The sequence below is a fragment of the Scleropages formosus genome, chromosome 2 (assembly GCF_900964775.1).
Source record: "Scleropages formosus chromosome 2, fSclFor1.1, whole genome shotgun sequence".
Classification (NCBI taxonomy): Eukaryota; Metazoa; Chordata; class Actinopteri; order Osteoglossiformes; family Osteoglossidae; genus Scleropages; species Scleropages formosus.
Genome location: NC_041807.1, coordinates 12,672,161 through 12,687,118, shown reverse-complemented (window position 1 = coordinate 12,687,118; position 14,958 = coordinate 12,672,161). Strand labels below are relative to the sequence as shown.

The following is a 14,958-nucleotide window of genomic DNA, read 5'->3' as shown; positions in this document are numbered from 1 at the left end:
TGTATTCGGATGTGTCTAAGCCATTCGCTGGACTCACCCTTATGGTCCCACCCTCCGTCCCATCACCACATAAACCCAAATCTCTGACAGGTTCCACTAATACTGTGTTTTTAAACTCAACGGAACATTCCAGCATTCCATTAACCTCTGCCCATTGCTGAGGTATTTTAAAGCTCTGGCATGTTTATATCAGCTTTTTATTTTATTACAGTTTTCCACTTTTTGCCTCGCTTCATTCTTTCAGGCCTGATGTGAAAGCTTGCCTGAGAAGCAGTAATGACCTAATGTCTGTAACCCTTTCCGTGTCACAACACAGTCCACTGCAAACTCCAGACCATGACTAGATAGCATTAATAGCATCATAATGGTGATTTTCTTGAGCACACAGGCTTGGGACAGAAGTCCTGAAGTTGCCCAACAGCCCCTTTGTGACTCAAGGTAATGTGGAAGTCAAGAAGGCCGACTGAAGGAGACCAAGACTAGTATCAATTGTATATAAATGATTGACAGCATGTGCCCAAGAGAATACACAGTCAATATGAGGATATTGGTTATGTGACTATGATAGCAGACCTGTTATAAATCCATTCTCTCCCTTCATTTTTGAATTCCATGGATTGTGGTTCATACCTGCTATTGCCAATTGTCTTCAGAGGTGCAAGGTTAAGGTAACTAAACACCTTACTAAATACCAACACACGCACACATACAGACACTACAAAAAAATGCAATTTTGCTTTCTGGGTCTGAATTCCAGGTTTAGTCTCTGCTCTTCAGGTTCTGTGCCGAAAGTCATATCATAGTTATGTGTCCCACATGACCCTGGGCTCCTTCCTGATGTGTGACATAGCGCTGAATATCTGCATCTCTCCTCCTGCTTCACTCCAATGTTAGTACAGACCTGTGGCATCTTCCATCCTGGAGACATTGCTGAGGAAGAGGAAGAGAAAGGTGGACCAGAGCTAGGAAGGAAGAGGTGTTGAGCAGCTTTCTTTGATGGGTGGTGGAGAATGGCAGGACAGTACATAAAGCATTATTAACTGGGAAGTTCCTTAAAACAGCCCCAGTGGATGAACCTGTCCAGATATGTTCTAGCCATTCCTGACCCTGAAGACAGACTTTGTCAGCGGGGTCAAAGTACATATGAGGAGGTGGGGAGCTTGAATTGCTTAGCATCCCCAGCCCCCACCGAGGGAGGCTCTGCCTGGTACGGGGCCTCTGATAACGAGAAGCACGCTGTCCTGTGTTGTGTCAAGTATTCCAGGGTTTAACGCCTACGCAGAGCATTCCTTAACTACCTCCCGCATTCAAGTACGTACATAAAGACAAAGCACACGGACACTTATTCGCGCACAGTAACATTTACTGCTACTTCTGCACAAAATGATAACACAAAACGGTACACCACTTAAGTCAAAAGCTATCAAGCGTTTATTCACATAGTTACCTGAAGGAAGAAAAGCAATGACGGCATGAAGCAAGTGCCTGCTTCTTTTCATAGTTCACTGGGTGCAAGTTTAAACACACTTCTCAGTCGACTCACACACCTGTTTACTCGACTAATTCATCTTTGTGACTCTTTGGACAAAAGACAGTCAGAAAAAGAGAGGCTTTAAACTGTCAGCCTATTAAGTCACACAGCCACACACAAAAATGTATATGAACAAATATATACAAATAGAAACACAGATGTATAATAAATGTTGTTTTAAAGAGATATTTATATGTGGAGGTCCTGTTTGCCAATCTGTCGCCTGGCTCAGCACGTCCTTCCAGGCAGGATGGGAGGAAGGGAGTGAAGGACAACGCCTGCTGACATCATACATGTGACAATCCAATGAGACATAGGGGTGCAGCCTTGCCTGAGTTCTCCCTCCATCACTGTTAACCTGTACAGAGAGGACCAGCATTTCAGTTATGTTCACATGAAGCAACTGACCATGGTACATTTGAGTCCCTTCCTTTCATGAATATTTCAATAAATAATGTTCACTCACTCACTTGCTTTCCATAACTACTCATCCCAGTCAGGGTCACCACAGTCCAGAACCTACCCTGGACTCAATGGGCACAAGGCTGAGGGGGTACACCCTGGATGCAACACTAGTGTATTGTAGGGTAGCCACATACACACACTACAAGCAATCCACACACACATTTGTTGAAGCCACTCGTCCCAAGCAGGGTCATGGCGAACCAGAGCCTAACCCAGTGACAGGGTGTAAGGATGGAGGGGGAGGGGACAGACCCAGGACAGGACACCAGTCTGTCACAAGGCACCCCAAGCAGGATTCAAACCCCAGACCCACCAGAGAGCAGGCACAGGCCAAACCTGCTGCACCACTGCACCCCTCACAGGCAATCTAGAGTAGCCAGTTCACCTTAACTGTATGTTTTTGGACTATGGTAGGAGACTGGAGAACCACAAGGAAACCCACACAGATACAGGAGAACATGTAAATTCCACATGGACTGAGCTGGAATTGAACCTACACCCAGATAGCCCATGAGTTCTCTGGCTGTCTACTGTTATTTATTGTTATTATTGTTACCATTATTTATTGTTGTTTATTAGCATTACTCACTGTCGTCATTATTGTTTTGTTTTGTGCAGTATTTCTATTGCTTTTGTTCATAGTCTGTGGAGAAGCATTCAAGAAGAATTTCATGATACTTGTACACGGTACTTTTATCTATGACAATAAACTTGAAACTTGATGTGAGACAGCAGTGTTACCCAGTGTGCCACCATGCTGCCATAAATAATGCTACTGTGGATAAAAGTATCTCTTAAGCTCTTAATCAGTTGTAGTATATTTCAAGCGAAAATCTTCTACTATGCAGTACATTCAGGACAAAGAGATATGATGTAGAAAATGTAAAAGGAGCCTGCAAGTTCATGGGGTCCTGAAGACACCTGGATCATCTCAGTGGGCTTACGTTTCTCATCATCTGATGTGGAATGTGATGCACACAGATTGCAATTTTATGCATCTGTAATGCACTGGTGTCTCATCTAGGGTGTACCCACCCCCCTCAGTCTTTCATCCAGTGCTTCTGGTATAGGCTCCGGTTCATGGTGATCTTCCTCAGGACAAGCCATTATTGAAATTGGATGGATGGATGCATAGAAGGATGGATGTACGGGTGGATGGATGGTTTTCATTCATATGCACTCCTTGAAAAGATAAGCTTTTTTCTTTGCCTATAGTAATAATTCATAACAAACTCAGTGTGTATGTTGGAATTTTATCCACATATGGAATAATGAATAATGTCATTCTCGGGAAACACCCCTGTTACACAGTGTCTCCTTTAAAAATACCACTTTTTAAAACAACATTCACATTAATTAGAGCAATCTCACATGAAAAAAAATGTAATTATTGCCCCCCAAAATGTTCATCTGATTCTTGAGATGATTGTGAAACTCTGATAAATCTAACCCAATGAAGTCAGACCAGTGCAATTCCCAAAGGGAGCAGGTCAAAGAGTACATTTCCAGGTATTGTTGCTACCAGGTAACTCTTTAAAGTGAATGGAAGTAAAGCTGTTTTGGACCCTTACAACAAACATTGAGAACTACCTGATAAGAAAACACACTTACCCAACCATGTGGATCAGAGATTGAACAGAGCCAACTCCGACTCAACTTTACTAGGAATGGGAGCACACAGGATCTGCTCAACTCTAAATTAGACTGAGTGAAAGTTGGCTTTGCTGTGCATTACAAATGCTGAGTGTGCCATGTGACAGGAGCTTAAATGGAGGTCCAGTTGCCAAGGGATACAGACTGATGAACCACACTGATTAACCCCCTGCCCCACCCACCGTCATCCCGATGGGGTGACAGAACATCTCGATGGGGGTAATGGAGGGTGAAATCTGGGAGGAACGTGTGGGTCTTTGACTCCTGCATCTACACCAACAGCGCATTCCTCCCTGCAGCTGCTGGACAGAACCGCGTACCTTGGGGTGCAAGGCCAGCCCATGTCCTGCACACAGAGACAGTCCCAGGTCCAACATGAACATTAATACATTAAAAAGTGCAGGCAGAAGCACAGTCATATATTCATATGCATGCAAACAGGTTTTGGAATGGGCAGTAAGTGAGACAAGAAATTGGTTTGGAGAAGAAGAAAGTTTGTTTTGTAATCCCTCAACAAGAAAAAAAAAAACAAAAATTAAGGAAAGAAAAAAAAACTGGTCACCTCCTCAAATTCAGTTTTTGTCCTCGGTACACAAACCAGCACACGTGGCCACATTTTCTGGCCAAATCCGCAGCGTAGACATGTGAAACAGCTGGGTTTCAGCGGGCCTTTTCCCAGGGACCTGGCACTGCAACAGACACTGGTCACCTTGGACACCACGCTGGATTCCGTGGATCTTGCAGCGTTTCTTTAGCTCTCAGCTTCGTTTTAAAGAGGATGCTTTTGCATGGAAATTGAGGAGTGCTTTTAAAGTGCTTTGGGATGTTGTCAACTGCCTGTGTCACAAGGAGCGGGTCTGAAGGGCAGCTACAGCTATACAGTGGGGGGTGGCGATGGGGGGGGATGACGGGGGGGCGCCTCGCTTTGTCTGTATTGTTGTGGGATTAAAAGAGTCCACCCCGCACTCGCCATAGGCCCGTCTGTTTCGGCATGATAAGCGCCTGCGGACCTGCGGACCTGCAGACCTGCGAATAGCTGGACAGCGGAGGAGCAGCTCAGGGGAGCCTGGCTGGGAAACGCGCAGAACAAGCCGCCGAGACTTGTGTGGCGCGAGGGAGGCAAAAAAGCTGAGGGGGCGAACAAAGGCATTCCTGGCTTTGAGCAAAGACAGCGACATCGCCGCGAAATCGTCGACGTTTGGCGCTCATGCTGGGCGAAGGAGACCGGAGCATCTGAGCCTGAGGAGGGTGTGCTCTCGCGCCGCGCACCTCGGACCGAACCGCACCGCCGAACCGCAGAGAAGCAGGAAAACAGCCGAAAATGAAGCTCCTTTGGGCTCTACTCTTCTTGTTCGGTGAGTCGTCTCTGTCCTGTGTTTAGGAGCTCAAACTTTGCGAGGAGGAGCAAATCACCTCGAATGAGAATTAACGTTCTTCAAATGAACATTTACACCATTATTTTTTTGCCGTATTCTTTACTTTTTGTCATATTTACAGTATGTACGTTGTTATTCTGGAACGAGCTCATGAACAGGTTGTGCTGTAGCATGCGTTTTAACTTGACAGGACAGGAGCGAGGTACTGAATACGTATCAAAGCTGAGATGTGCGCTGCGGATCGATGTTATGTATCGCAGTAAAACAGGGTGCTGTTTTTCACATCCTCTTTATCGGTATTGAGAAGTTAGTATTTCGTTTCCTCAGCGCCTTTCGGGCAAGTGAACTCGGCTGCGAGGTCCGCGCGCCACGTGAGACTGAGGTTCGCAGGGCTGCGCGGGGAAGCGCGTTCGCGATCTCCCCGCTCGATGTCACGGAGCCGCCGAGACGCTCTAGATAGTGACAATGGCAGAGCCGCTCCCCCCCCACGCCCCGCTCATTAAAGCGCTGGAGATGCTGCGCGTCCACGCCGGCTCAGTGACTCCGAGGAGCGCTGTTTTTCTTTCATTAAATGCGCGCAGCACCTGCCACTCCACACTTTGGAAATTAAAAAAAAAGAAAAACTGTAGGGTTTCTATATTGCCGCGTGCTGACTTCTCTAACCCCCTGCAGATACAGAAATAATATAACATCGCAGTATAATATTTATTTTTTACAACACACACACTGGTAATTATATGGGAGAATAAACTTAGCAGGTGTTCAGGTCCTATCCCACGTCTCTGCTCTCTGGTGTCCAGTGAGATGCTAGAACGTCTCCTCCAGATCTCCACTATTTCATGAATTTTGAAGTGAATCTACAAGGACAATATATTTAGGTGACACTTTTCTCCAAAGCAACTTACAATTATTTACTCATATATACAGCCAGATAGTTTAACTGGAGTAATTTAGGGGTGGTATACTGCTCAAGCAGTGGCACAGTGGGCTTGGCTGGGTCTTGCACTCTGGTGGGTCTGGGGTTTGAGTCCTGCTTGGGGTGCCTTGTGACAGACTGGTGTCCTGTCCTGGGTGTGTCCCCTCCCCCTCCAGCCTTATGCCCTGTATTGCTGGGTTAGGCTCTGGCTTGCTGTAACCCCCGCTTGGGACAAGCAGTTTCAGCAAGTGTGTGTGTATGGTGCTGAAGGGTACTACAGCCAGAGGTGAGATTCAAACATTGACCTTTGAGTCCACAGACAGCAACTATAACCACAATGCTACCAGCTGCCCTTGAGAAATAAAAGTTAGAATAGAAATAAAAGTTTTTCCTTAACAAATTTGTCCCCATTGGGGGGGCAGGGGTGTCATCTTTTCTTTCTCTGAAGAGACCAGGCCAACACCCATCCTCTGTGTTTCTCACTGACCCCATGTTTGAGAACACACTCGGGGAGTGCGGGGTGGTCCTTCAACCAGTGCTTCAACAGCTTCACCTTTCACAGAACTGAGAAAAAACTGTAATGGGATTTATGGATCAAGCAGGGGTTCGACAGGGATTCGTCGGACCATGTGTGCAGGCTCTACTGCCAGGTGTTCAGTGCTTGATTGTGGTTCAGTTTCAGTTTCATAGCGGTTCATTGTGGTGTGTTTCAGTAACACTGATTCGCTAGGGTGTGGTTTCAGTAACACTGTGGTTCAGCTGTACGTGTGTGAAACACAGGGTTGCTGGGGGACCCCCACAGATGTGCAAACGGTATGTTTCTAAAAACCCTGAGTATGGTGGGGGGGTATGTGTCTGTGATACACTGCAGAAGGGAGGCGGGGGAGGTATTTCTCCTGCTGATAAACAAAAAGTTCAGTGTTTGTAGTCCATGGGTTAAGGCTGTGCCACTGCGGAATCCAAGGGACGATGTCAAAAATGTTTACCCTGTTTAACCTGTGAATTCAGTGCACTACCTGCTGCAATGGTAACTGAGTTCCCTGTTGTATATATAACTCCTTTTTTCCAAAAGATACTGCGATAAAAAGGTTTTCTGGGTAAAAATTAAAACAGCAGCAAGAATCATAGTCAGAGCTCCAGTTACTGCAGACAACAGGAAATGTGTGTCGCCGTCAAAGATGTTTACAACAAGAAGTATATTTCAGATCGCCCTGTGTTACCGGGTAGGCTCCGGTTCCCCGTGACCCCATATGGGACAAGCGGTTCTGAAAATGTGTGTGTGTTGTGCATGTGGATGTTTGTGAGCAGTGGTACCAAGCTCCATTCAGTCACCATTAACCTCTTGCTATTTTATGGTCATTAAAACATGCACATGTGTGCGCGTGCGCACACACACACTGCCTGAAGCCGCTTGTCCCAAGCAGGGTCGCGGCAAGCTGGAGCCTAACCCGGCAACATATGGCACAAGGCTGGAGGGGGAAGGGACACACCCAGGACGGGACGCCAGTCCTTCACAAGGCACCCCAAGTGGGACTTGAACCCCAGACCCACCGGAGAGCAGGCCCTGGCCAAATTCGCTGTGCTACTGCACCTCCCATTGTGTCATTAAAATAGGTATTTAAAAAAGAGCAAGTCAACAGCCACCCCCACCCCCCCTTGGTTTGAGAGATAGGGAGTGTGTGTCAGACCTGTGTGTTGGGAGCCATGGTGACGTGGCCTTGCCAGTCCCAGTAGGGGATCTGCACATCCTGACACCGGTGAAGCTGCTCTGATGGTGGCCGTCTGATGGTATGGGTTAGATTCTCAGAGCTTCCTCTTCTGAGTCCTGTGTCTGTGTGTGTGCGTACGTGTGTGTGCGGTGACAATGGACTTTGGTATAAACATTCTCAGGCTCTGGGGTGTGGGTGTCAGTGGAGGGGTGGGGTGTGGCTGGCCAGTATTGTTCATACGGAGTAGATCCAGACTTCAGCTGTGGGTGTGCCATTTCCCAGGTCACCGTGTGAAGCATCCTGCTCACTAAAAATAGGGCGAGTGCCACTGTCTTCAGAGATGCTTGAGGAAGTTGGTGTTTACAGATGGCCCAACATGCAGGCGCATCGTGCTTTGGTACCTGCAGCATCATGACGGTGAGGCTAATGAAAGGCCACCTCAGTGGACTTGTGCACTGGCAGCATATTATTAAAACAAAATTAAAGTAAAGCCTCACTGAAATTCGGCCAATGCAGTTGCATGATGAACAACAGTCATGCAAGTAGTTCGCTGTCCTTTTGGACTAGTATTTCCCTGCAGTTTTAGCACAGTTTGCATGAAGAGTACAGCTGCTTAGAGCTGACCCCCCTGAGTAACGGCTGCACCCAAAGGTTATAAGTGGAGCTGTATAGGTAGGTCCAGATTCATTTGGTTGTCTTCTTTTTTCCAGGGTTCCTTAACCAATACGTCACCTCTGATGTAACAAAGGACAGCTCACCTAGTCCCTCAAATACAAACTCCACAGGTAAGAACAGCACCTTCACTTGGGCTTTCCAGTAGACCTGAAGGAGCACATCACTCACATGTTGCTACTTTTTTATGTCCGCAGCCTCCGTGCAAGCAGTTACCACTAAGCCTTTGAGCAACGTTACATCTTGGCAGAAAACTTCTCCAACAACGGCTGCTATTAAAAACATTAGTATAAATGTTTCAAGGGCCACCACAACTGCAACGACTGTTTCAGATTCCACTGCAACACAAACTGACAAAGGAAAGAGCATAACTGACAGTCATCCAGCCTTAGGTGAGGGCATGAACCTGTCTACCTTATTACTTGTGGTTTCACTAGTCCTGGAGGAGTTCGGTAAATACATTTTCATGACAGAGTGCAAGTCTGACACAATAGGTGACGGGACCACGGGAAAACGCATTTAAAATAACACAAACCACTTGTCCTGAGGGGGGTTGCAGCAAACTGGAGCCTAACCCAGCAGCATAGGGTGCAAGGCTAGAGGGGGTGGGGACACGCAGGATGGGATACCAGTTTGTTAGAATGCACCCCAAGTGGGATTCAAACCCCAGACCCACCAGAGAGCAGGCACACACACACACACACACACACACACACGCACACACACACACTTTCAGAACCACTTGTCCCATACGGGGTTGCAGGGAACCAGAGCCTACCCAGGGCATAAGGCCAGAGGGGGAGAGGACACACCCAGGACAGGACACCAGTCTGTCACAAGGCACCTCAAGCAGGACTCAAACCCCAGACCCACCAGAGAGCAGGACTGCAGTCCAACCCACTGCGCCACCACACCCCCACTAAATTTTAAACATTTAAATTAATATTATTAAAAAATTAGATTTAAAATAAAATAAACTCACAAATGAATAATGTACTGTATGTGTTGTTCCATGACTCGTTTCATTTCAGAAACTGTGCAGACAACTGATGGAAGTCCAGCGACCACTCTTATCTTTACTTCTGTGCCAAAAGTGTTTACAACACTGCAGCAAGAGACCGCGAGCAGGGCATCCCCCAGTATCATCAGTACCATCAGTCAAGTTGACCGTACAGGTTCCACCCGTCAGCCACTTACATCGACTCTACTGACCACATCATCAGTATTGTCATGGACTTCAGTCTCTACTACAAAAAATCATCCGGACATCACTGCTAATGATAACCTTCCACATATACAGCCAACCACCGCTGAAAAAGTAAGAGACAAAAAAGGAAACAAGCCCCCATTTTATTCCATTTACCATACCAGTACCAGTGGTTAACCTCCATAATGATTTACTCTGTTGGCTCAAACTTTTACCAAAAGCAATTTAAAATGTCAAGTCTTGACACCAGAAAATCATTATATGTCAAAATAGAATTTTTCTTCTCTTTTCTGCAAAAAACATTTATTCCTTGAAGCAGTTTACTTTTGCACTCCCACACACACACACACACACACTTTCTGAACCGCTTGCCCCATACGGGGTCGCGGGGAGCCGGAGCCTACCCGGCAACACAGGGCGTAAGGCCGGAGGGGGAGGGGACACACCCAGGACGGGACGCCAGTCTGCCGCAAGGCACCCCAAGTGGGACTTGAACCCCAGACCCACCAGAGAGGAGGACCCAGTCCAACCCACTGCGTCACTGTGCCACCACACCCCCTTTTTGCGCTCCCAGAAAAGCTAAACGAATGTGTGGGTCAGCACACTGCAGGGACTGTAGGGAAGGAAGAGTCCAAAGACTTGAGCTAACAATGAAACCCTGGTGCAGCGGCATCACGCCCAGGTCACCATACAGTTGAGCCTTCCTGTCCATGAAGAACTTGCTCTTTGTTGTTTGAGCTTCCAAAATCCGTAGAGGAAAATGCACATCGCAGTTTGAAAAAAGGGTCCCAGAGTAATTGGAGGAAAAAATTTGCCTTTGTAGCAGTGGAAATGTTGCTGTAGCCTCAATGTTCTTTCCGTTCCCACACTAGTGGGAAAAAAACTCTGCTTTTATCAGTTCTGCAGGAATCACTTGCACTTCTGTCTGCTTCGGAAGTTTTCCTCTGACCTCTTCTGTGGATCATCGAGCCCAGTGTGTTTTGTGTGACATTCATGAGTGCTGAACATCAGAGTTCACACATATTTCAGATTTACTGTGTAATTTTTGGCTAGTGTCTGGACCGTGTTTCTGGTAATCGCTGAAAACTGTTTGACAAGCCAACTAGCTGACCAGTGCTCACTTTTGAAATGCGTCTGGCCAGGAGGAAGAACTGGAGTGTGTGAATCTGGAGATAAACTCAGGGGCTGGGCACAAGATCATCAATTGTACAACAGAAAAAAAGAGAAAAATTATACTTAAAGGTAGGTTCAGTTAAGTACTGTATATAAATAAACATGTGCATATACAAGTAATAAAAATATGTTGATTAGTTTATCCAGATGTCCGTCGAGCTTGGCATTTACATTGCAAACATTTCATCACCAGTCAAGGTGATATGATGTCACTTCGACTGGTGATGAAACATTTGCAATCTAAATGCCAAGCTCAGCGAACACCTGGATCAACAACACACACACATTTTCAGAACCGCTTGTCCCATACGGGGTCACGGGGAACCGGAGCCTACCCGGTAACACAGAGCGTAAGGCTGGAGGGGGAGGGGACACACCCAGCACGGGACGCCAGTCCGTCGCAAGGCACCCCAAGCGGGACTTGAACCCCAGACCCACTGGAGAGCAGGACTGTGGTTCAACCCACTGCGCCACCGCACCCCCTGGATCAACAACTTGAGCTAAAAAAACCACCAATGTTCTCTTTCATTTCTAATTACAGTTTATATAATGTGTTTTTAAGTGACCTAGACACGGAGGTTTACACTTTCCTCATCTATATATATTTAATATGAAAAAACTGAAAGATTCAAGAGCTGGAGTCCTAGTTTGACTGCAGTGGGGACTTTTGTCAAAAGTCCAACTACTATAATATCTGCTGCAAAGTATTTGTTGCCATAATCATTGTTAAAAGGTTATTAGATTAGTCTTGGGTGAAGGTCAGATTTCCTCGGATAACAAAGGCTGTGGATTTTAGCACTAGACGAACATAGTTCAGTTCCTTCAATACCTGCAGCCTTATTTACCTTAATAGACCCTTTTACATTTACATGTATTCATTTAGCAGACGCTTTTCTCCAAAAGTGATGTAAATCTCAGAGAAAATACAAACTTGTGCATTACATTAGGAGAAAGAGACATAGTGCATACGTGATTCTGAAGTAAACCTAGTTTGTTTCCACTTGATGCACAGATGTTCATCGCACGACTATGTGCATAAAAACTCAGAATAGACGATTCCTGATCACACACATTTTCTGAACCGCTTGTCCCATTTGGGGTCGCGGGGAGCCAGAGCCTAACCTGGCAACACAGGGCAGAAGGCTGGAGGGGGAGGGGACACACCCAGGACGGGATGTCAGTCTGTCGCAAGGCACCCCAAGCAGGGCTCGAACCCCAGACCTACCGGAGAGCAGGACCTGGTCCAACCCACTGCGCCACCGCACCCCTCCAGTTCCTGATCACCTTCCTACATTTTTTTTTTTTTAAATTAAAAGGTACGAAACATTTACATACAATACAGGAGTAGCAGATATGCAAAGGCTTATCTGGGGATGATCATAAAGTTACAGTTCAAGAACATTTACACCATACATGAGCTGGAGAGATCTTGGGCGAAGTGAGTTTTCAGACCCTTCTTGAATGTAGACAAGAGTTTCAGCAGTTCTGAGTAAGAGGGGGAGGTCATTCCACCACAACGGAGCCAGAACCGAGAACCTCCGTGCTTTACTTTTTGTGCACGGGACCATCTAGCGAGCAGAAGTAGACGAGTGAAGCAGTCTGGTTGGGGTGTAGTGGTTGATCAAGTCTTGGCTTGATTCATTCCTAACTTGAGTGCATGTTCTTTAAAGCTAAATTAATATTCCTTTTCTTTCCTTACAGTCACACATGATGTTTGGGAAAAGTGCCGGATAGGCTTTCAGGTATGGCCTGCATTAAAATACAATACATGCATGCAGCCTGCATGTATTACTTCAGGATATACATTTATATTATATCTCCACTTAAGCACAATGGTGGTGTAGTAGGTAGTGCTGCTGTTTTACAGTGCCTGGGGTGTAGGTTCAAAGCGAGCTCACCCTGCATGGAGTTTGCATGTTCTCCCTGTGTCTGTATGGGTTTTCTCCATGTGCTCTGGTTTCTTCCCACACTCCAAAGACATGCAGTCAGGTGTACTGGCCACTCTAAATTACCTGTAGTGTGTGAACAGATAGGTGATTGTGTGTGTGTGTGTGTGTGTGTGTGTGTGTGTGTGTGTGTGTGTGTGTGTGTGTGTGTGTGGTTATCCTCCAAAGAACTGGCATCCATCCAGGGTACACCCCTCAGCCTTGTGCTCATTGATTCCAGGTGAGGTTCTGGACCACCATGACCCTGACCAGGACAAGTGGTTCAGGAACATGAGTGCAGGTGTTCTCTAATGTAGAGAAAAAGGAAGATGTCAGTTCTACATGTTTAACTTCTGTTTCATTTAACTGCACCTGTATGCGTTCCAAGTTGTCAACTCGTTCCGAAATCTACTTTGACGGATTTTTTTATTAAACAAATTCTACCACGAAAGCAGCACTTTGTTTCTTTTGTGTGAGTTGAAAAAAAGGGCGCCGAGGGAACGAGCACAAGGACAAAGCCTGAATTGCACCACTTCAGCATTTTGTCGTTAAAACAATGATTCCTATTGATGTGTTTATGGCATGAACTGACACGAATTATATTATCATTGCCGTGCAGATGTGGGGAATACCAGTTACATTTGCATGTAAAAGCAAGTACTTCATGTAGATGTCAGTGGCAACTGTTGTAAAACAGTAATAAAAAGTGGCTGTTGTGTATACATTTACAGGGTTCATCTCCACCTCCCTCTCCCTCCCTTTCCCCTTCCCCCTCCCCCTCCCCTTCCCCTTCCCCTTCCCCCTCCCCCACCTCCACCCCTTCCCCAAACACCTACCTGGTCACTATTCTGGCCTCAAGCATTGCCTTGCTGATCATAATCATTGGCATCATCTCCTGGACTGTCTGCCACCGGCAGTGCAAGAGGAAGAATCAGGTAATTGTGCTTGTGCAGACTCATGGTAAGGTACACGCAGGTATAGTCACCCAACCATTAATCACGTTACCCTGGACAGGCACAATGAAAAGTGCAGACAAACATCCCGATGTATACACTCTCAGCTGCTCATGCTTTATGGACTTGTTCTAATTCCTACAGGAATTAAACCTGCTGAACCATACCACTTTTAGTTCACTAACTGGACAATTTGGCTTCATGGTCAGTGTCTTCTCCCCCCAGTAGCATACCATTCATAGTCTCTCTTCTCCTGGGTTGTCACAGCAACACCTAACAGAAGAGCTGCACACGACAGAGAATGGTTACCACGACAACCCCACACTGGAGGTGATGGAGGTGCAGCCGGAAATGCAGGAGAAGAAGATGGTCCTGAACGGGGAGTTCAATGACAGCTGGATTGTGCCATTTGACAACCTCATCAAGGACGACTTGCCCGATGAGGAGGATACTCATCTGTAGCCACGGAAACAGTGCAGGGATCTCCGTGGTAACTTCATTTAAAACAATTTCTCATGTCCTGTGGCATTCATAGACCATTTGAAAATAATTATATGATCGTCTGTCATTCAGTTCAAAAGTAATAATCACAAAAAGTTCACAGTCTTACGGTTTTCTTCTATAAAGAAAGCTGCAGATTAATTATAACAAGCCTTAAAACCACACAAATGGGGATGGAGCACACGGATTCATGTCGCTCTTCATCTTGCCGCCCTCTCTCGAGCAAAGAAATCCAGAAACGGAGTGGTCAATGAGATCGGGGTTTAACGGTACTGTGCCTTAGCAGCCCCTATACCTGCAAGGGGTCTGTAGGGGGTGTGACACCAGAGAGCAAACAGAAAAGGGACTCTGGAGTGGACTAGGATGGGATATGTTCCCTTTACGTGAGGGATTTGAGATCAGCTGCAGATACAAGTAAATGTTAAACTAGTAGTAAGTTTTCCTGTGTTATTTCTTCAAAATGTAATTTTTTTAAGGTACGTGAACTAGTACCACTTTAACATTTCCCTGTTAATTTATAAGCATTATGATTGTCACATGACACCAGTTGAATAAATGTGGTTATTTGGTTACAGTAATTAGTTATAATGTACCTACTACAGCTTCCGTACCTTTTTTTAAGTTTAAAAAACATGATACTCATTTTCATTGTTATACCACAAGCACTTTTCTTCTGATCATGACTTGTGAAACACTGTACAGGCCTGACAAGCAAGTTGTTTCACTGGTTGACAGCTCAGGTCAATACAGGGGATCACCTGCTAGTGTCGCAGTTAGAGCTGCTGTCTTTGGACTGAAAGGTCACAGGTTTGAGTCCCACCTCCAGCTGTAGTACCCTTGAGCAAAGTACTTACCCTAAATTGCTCCAGTAAAATTA

At 46.1% G+C, this 14,958-nt stretch overlaps 2 protein-coding genes across 2 annotated transcripts; both read left to right on the top strand.

Annotated features, from left to right (window-relative positions):
- Nucleotides 1-4,603: 4,603 nt before the first annotated feature.
- LOC108931466 (mucin-2-like) lies at nt 4,604-13,400 on the top strand. Its single transcript, XM_018747222.2, has 6 exons — nt 4,604-5,004; nt 8,361-8,435; nt 8,520-8,714; nt 9,354-9,640; nt 10,672-10,771; nt 12,404-13,400. Exons 1-6 carry the CDS (start codon nt 4,971-4,973, stop codon nt 12,544-12,546), a joined length of 834 nt encoding a protein of 277 aa, XP_018602738.2. The 5' UTR covers nt 4,604-4,970; the 3' UTR covers nt 12,547-13,400.
- podxl (podocalyxin-like) lies at nt 12,682-14,917 on the top strand. The gene is made up of 3 exons (XM_018747129.2): nt 12,682-12,686; nt 13,325-13,562; nt 13,848-14,917. Exons 1-3 carry the CDS (start codon nt 12,682-12,684, stop codon nt 14,040-14,042), a joined length of 438 nt encoding a protein of 145 aa, XP_018602645.2. The 3' UTR covers nt 14,043-14,917.
- Nucleotides 14,918-14,958: the final 41 nt, after the last annotated feature.

Excerpts from the sequence above, each read along its gene's own strand:
- LOC108931466 (XM_018747222.2), top strand. The coding sequence starts at position 4,971 with ATGAAGCTCCTTTGGGCTCTACTCTTCTTGTTCG. Across the intron at positions 8,436-8,519 it reads CTCAAATACAAACTCCACAG|CCTCCGTGCAAGCAGTTACC; the intron begins GTAAGAACAGCA and ends TTATGTCCGCAG. Across the intron at positions 10,772-12,403 it reads GAGAAAAATTATACTTAAAG|TCACACATGATGTTTGGGAA; the intron begins GTAGGTTCAGTT and ends CTTTCCTTACAG.
- podxl (XM_018747129.2), top strand. Across the intron at positions 13,563-13,847 it reads AGTGCAAGAGGAAGAATCAG|CAACACCTAACAGAAGAGCT; the intron begins GTAATTGTGCTT and ends GGGTTGTCACAG.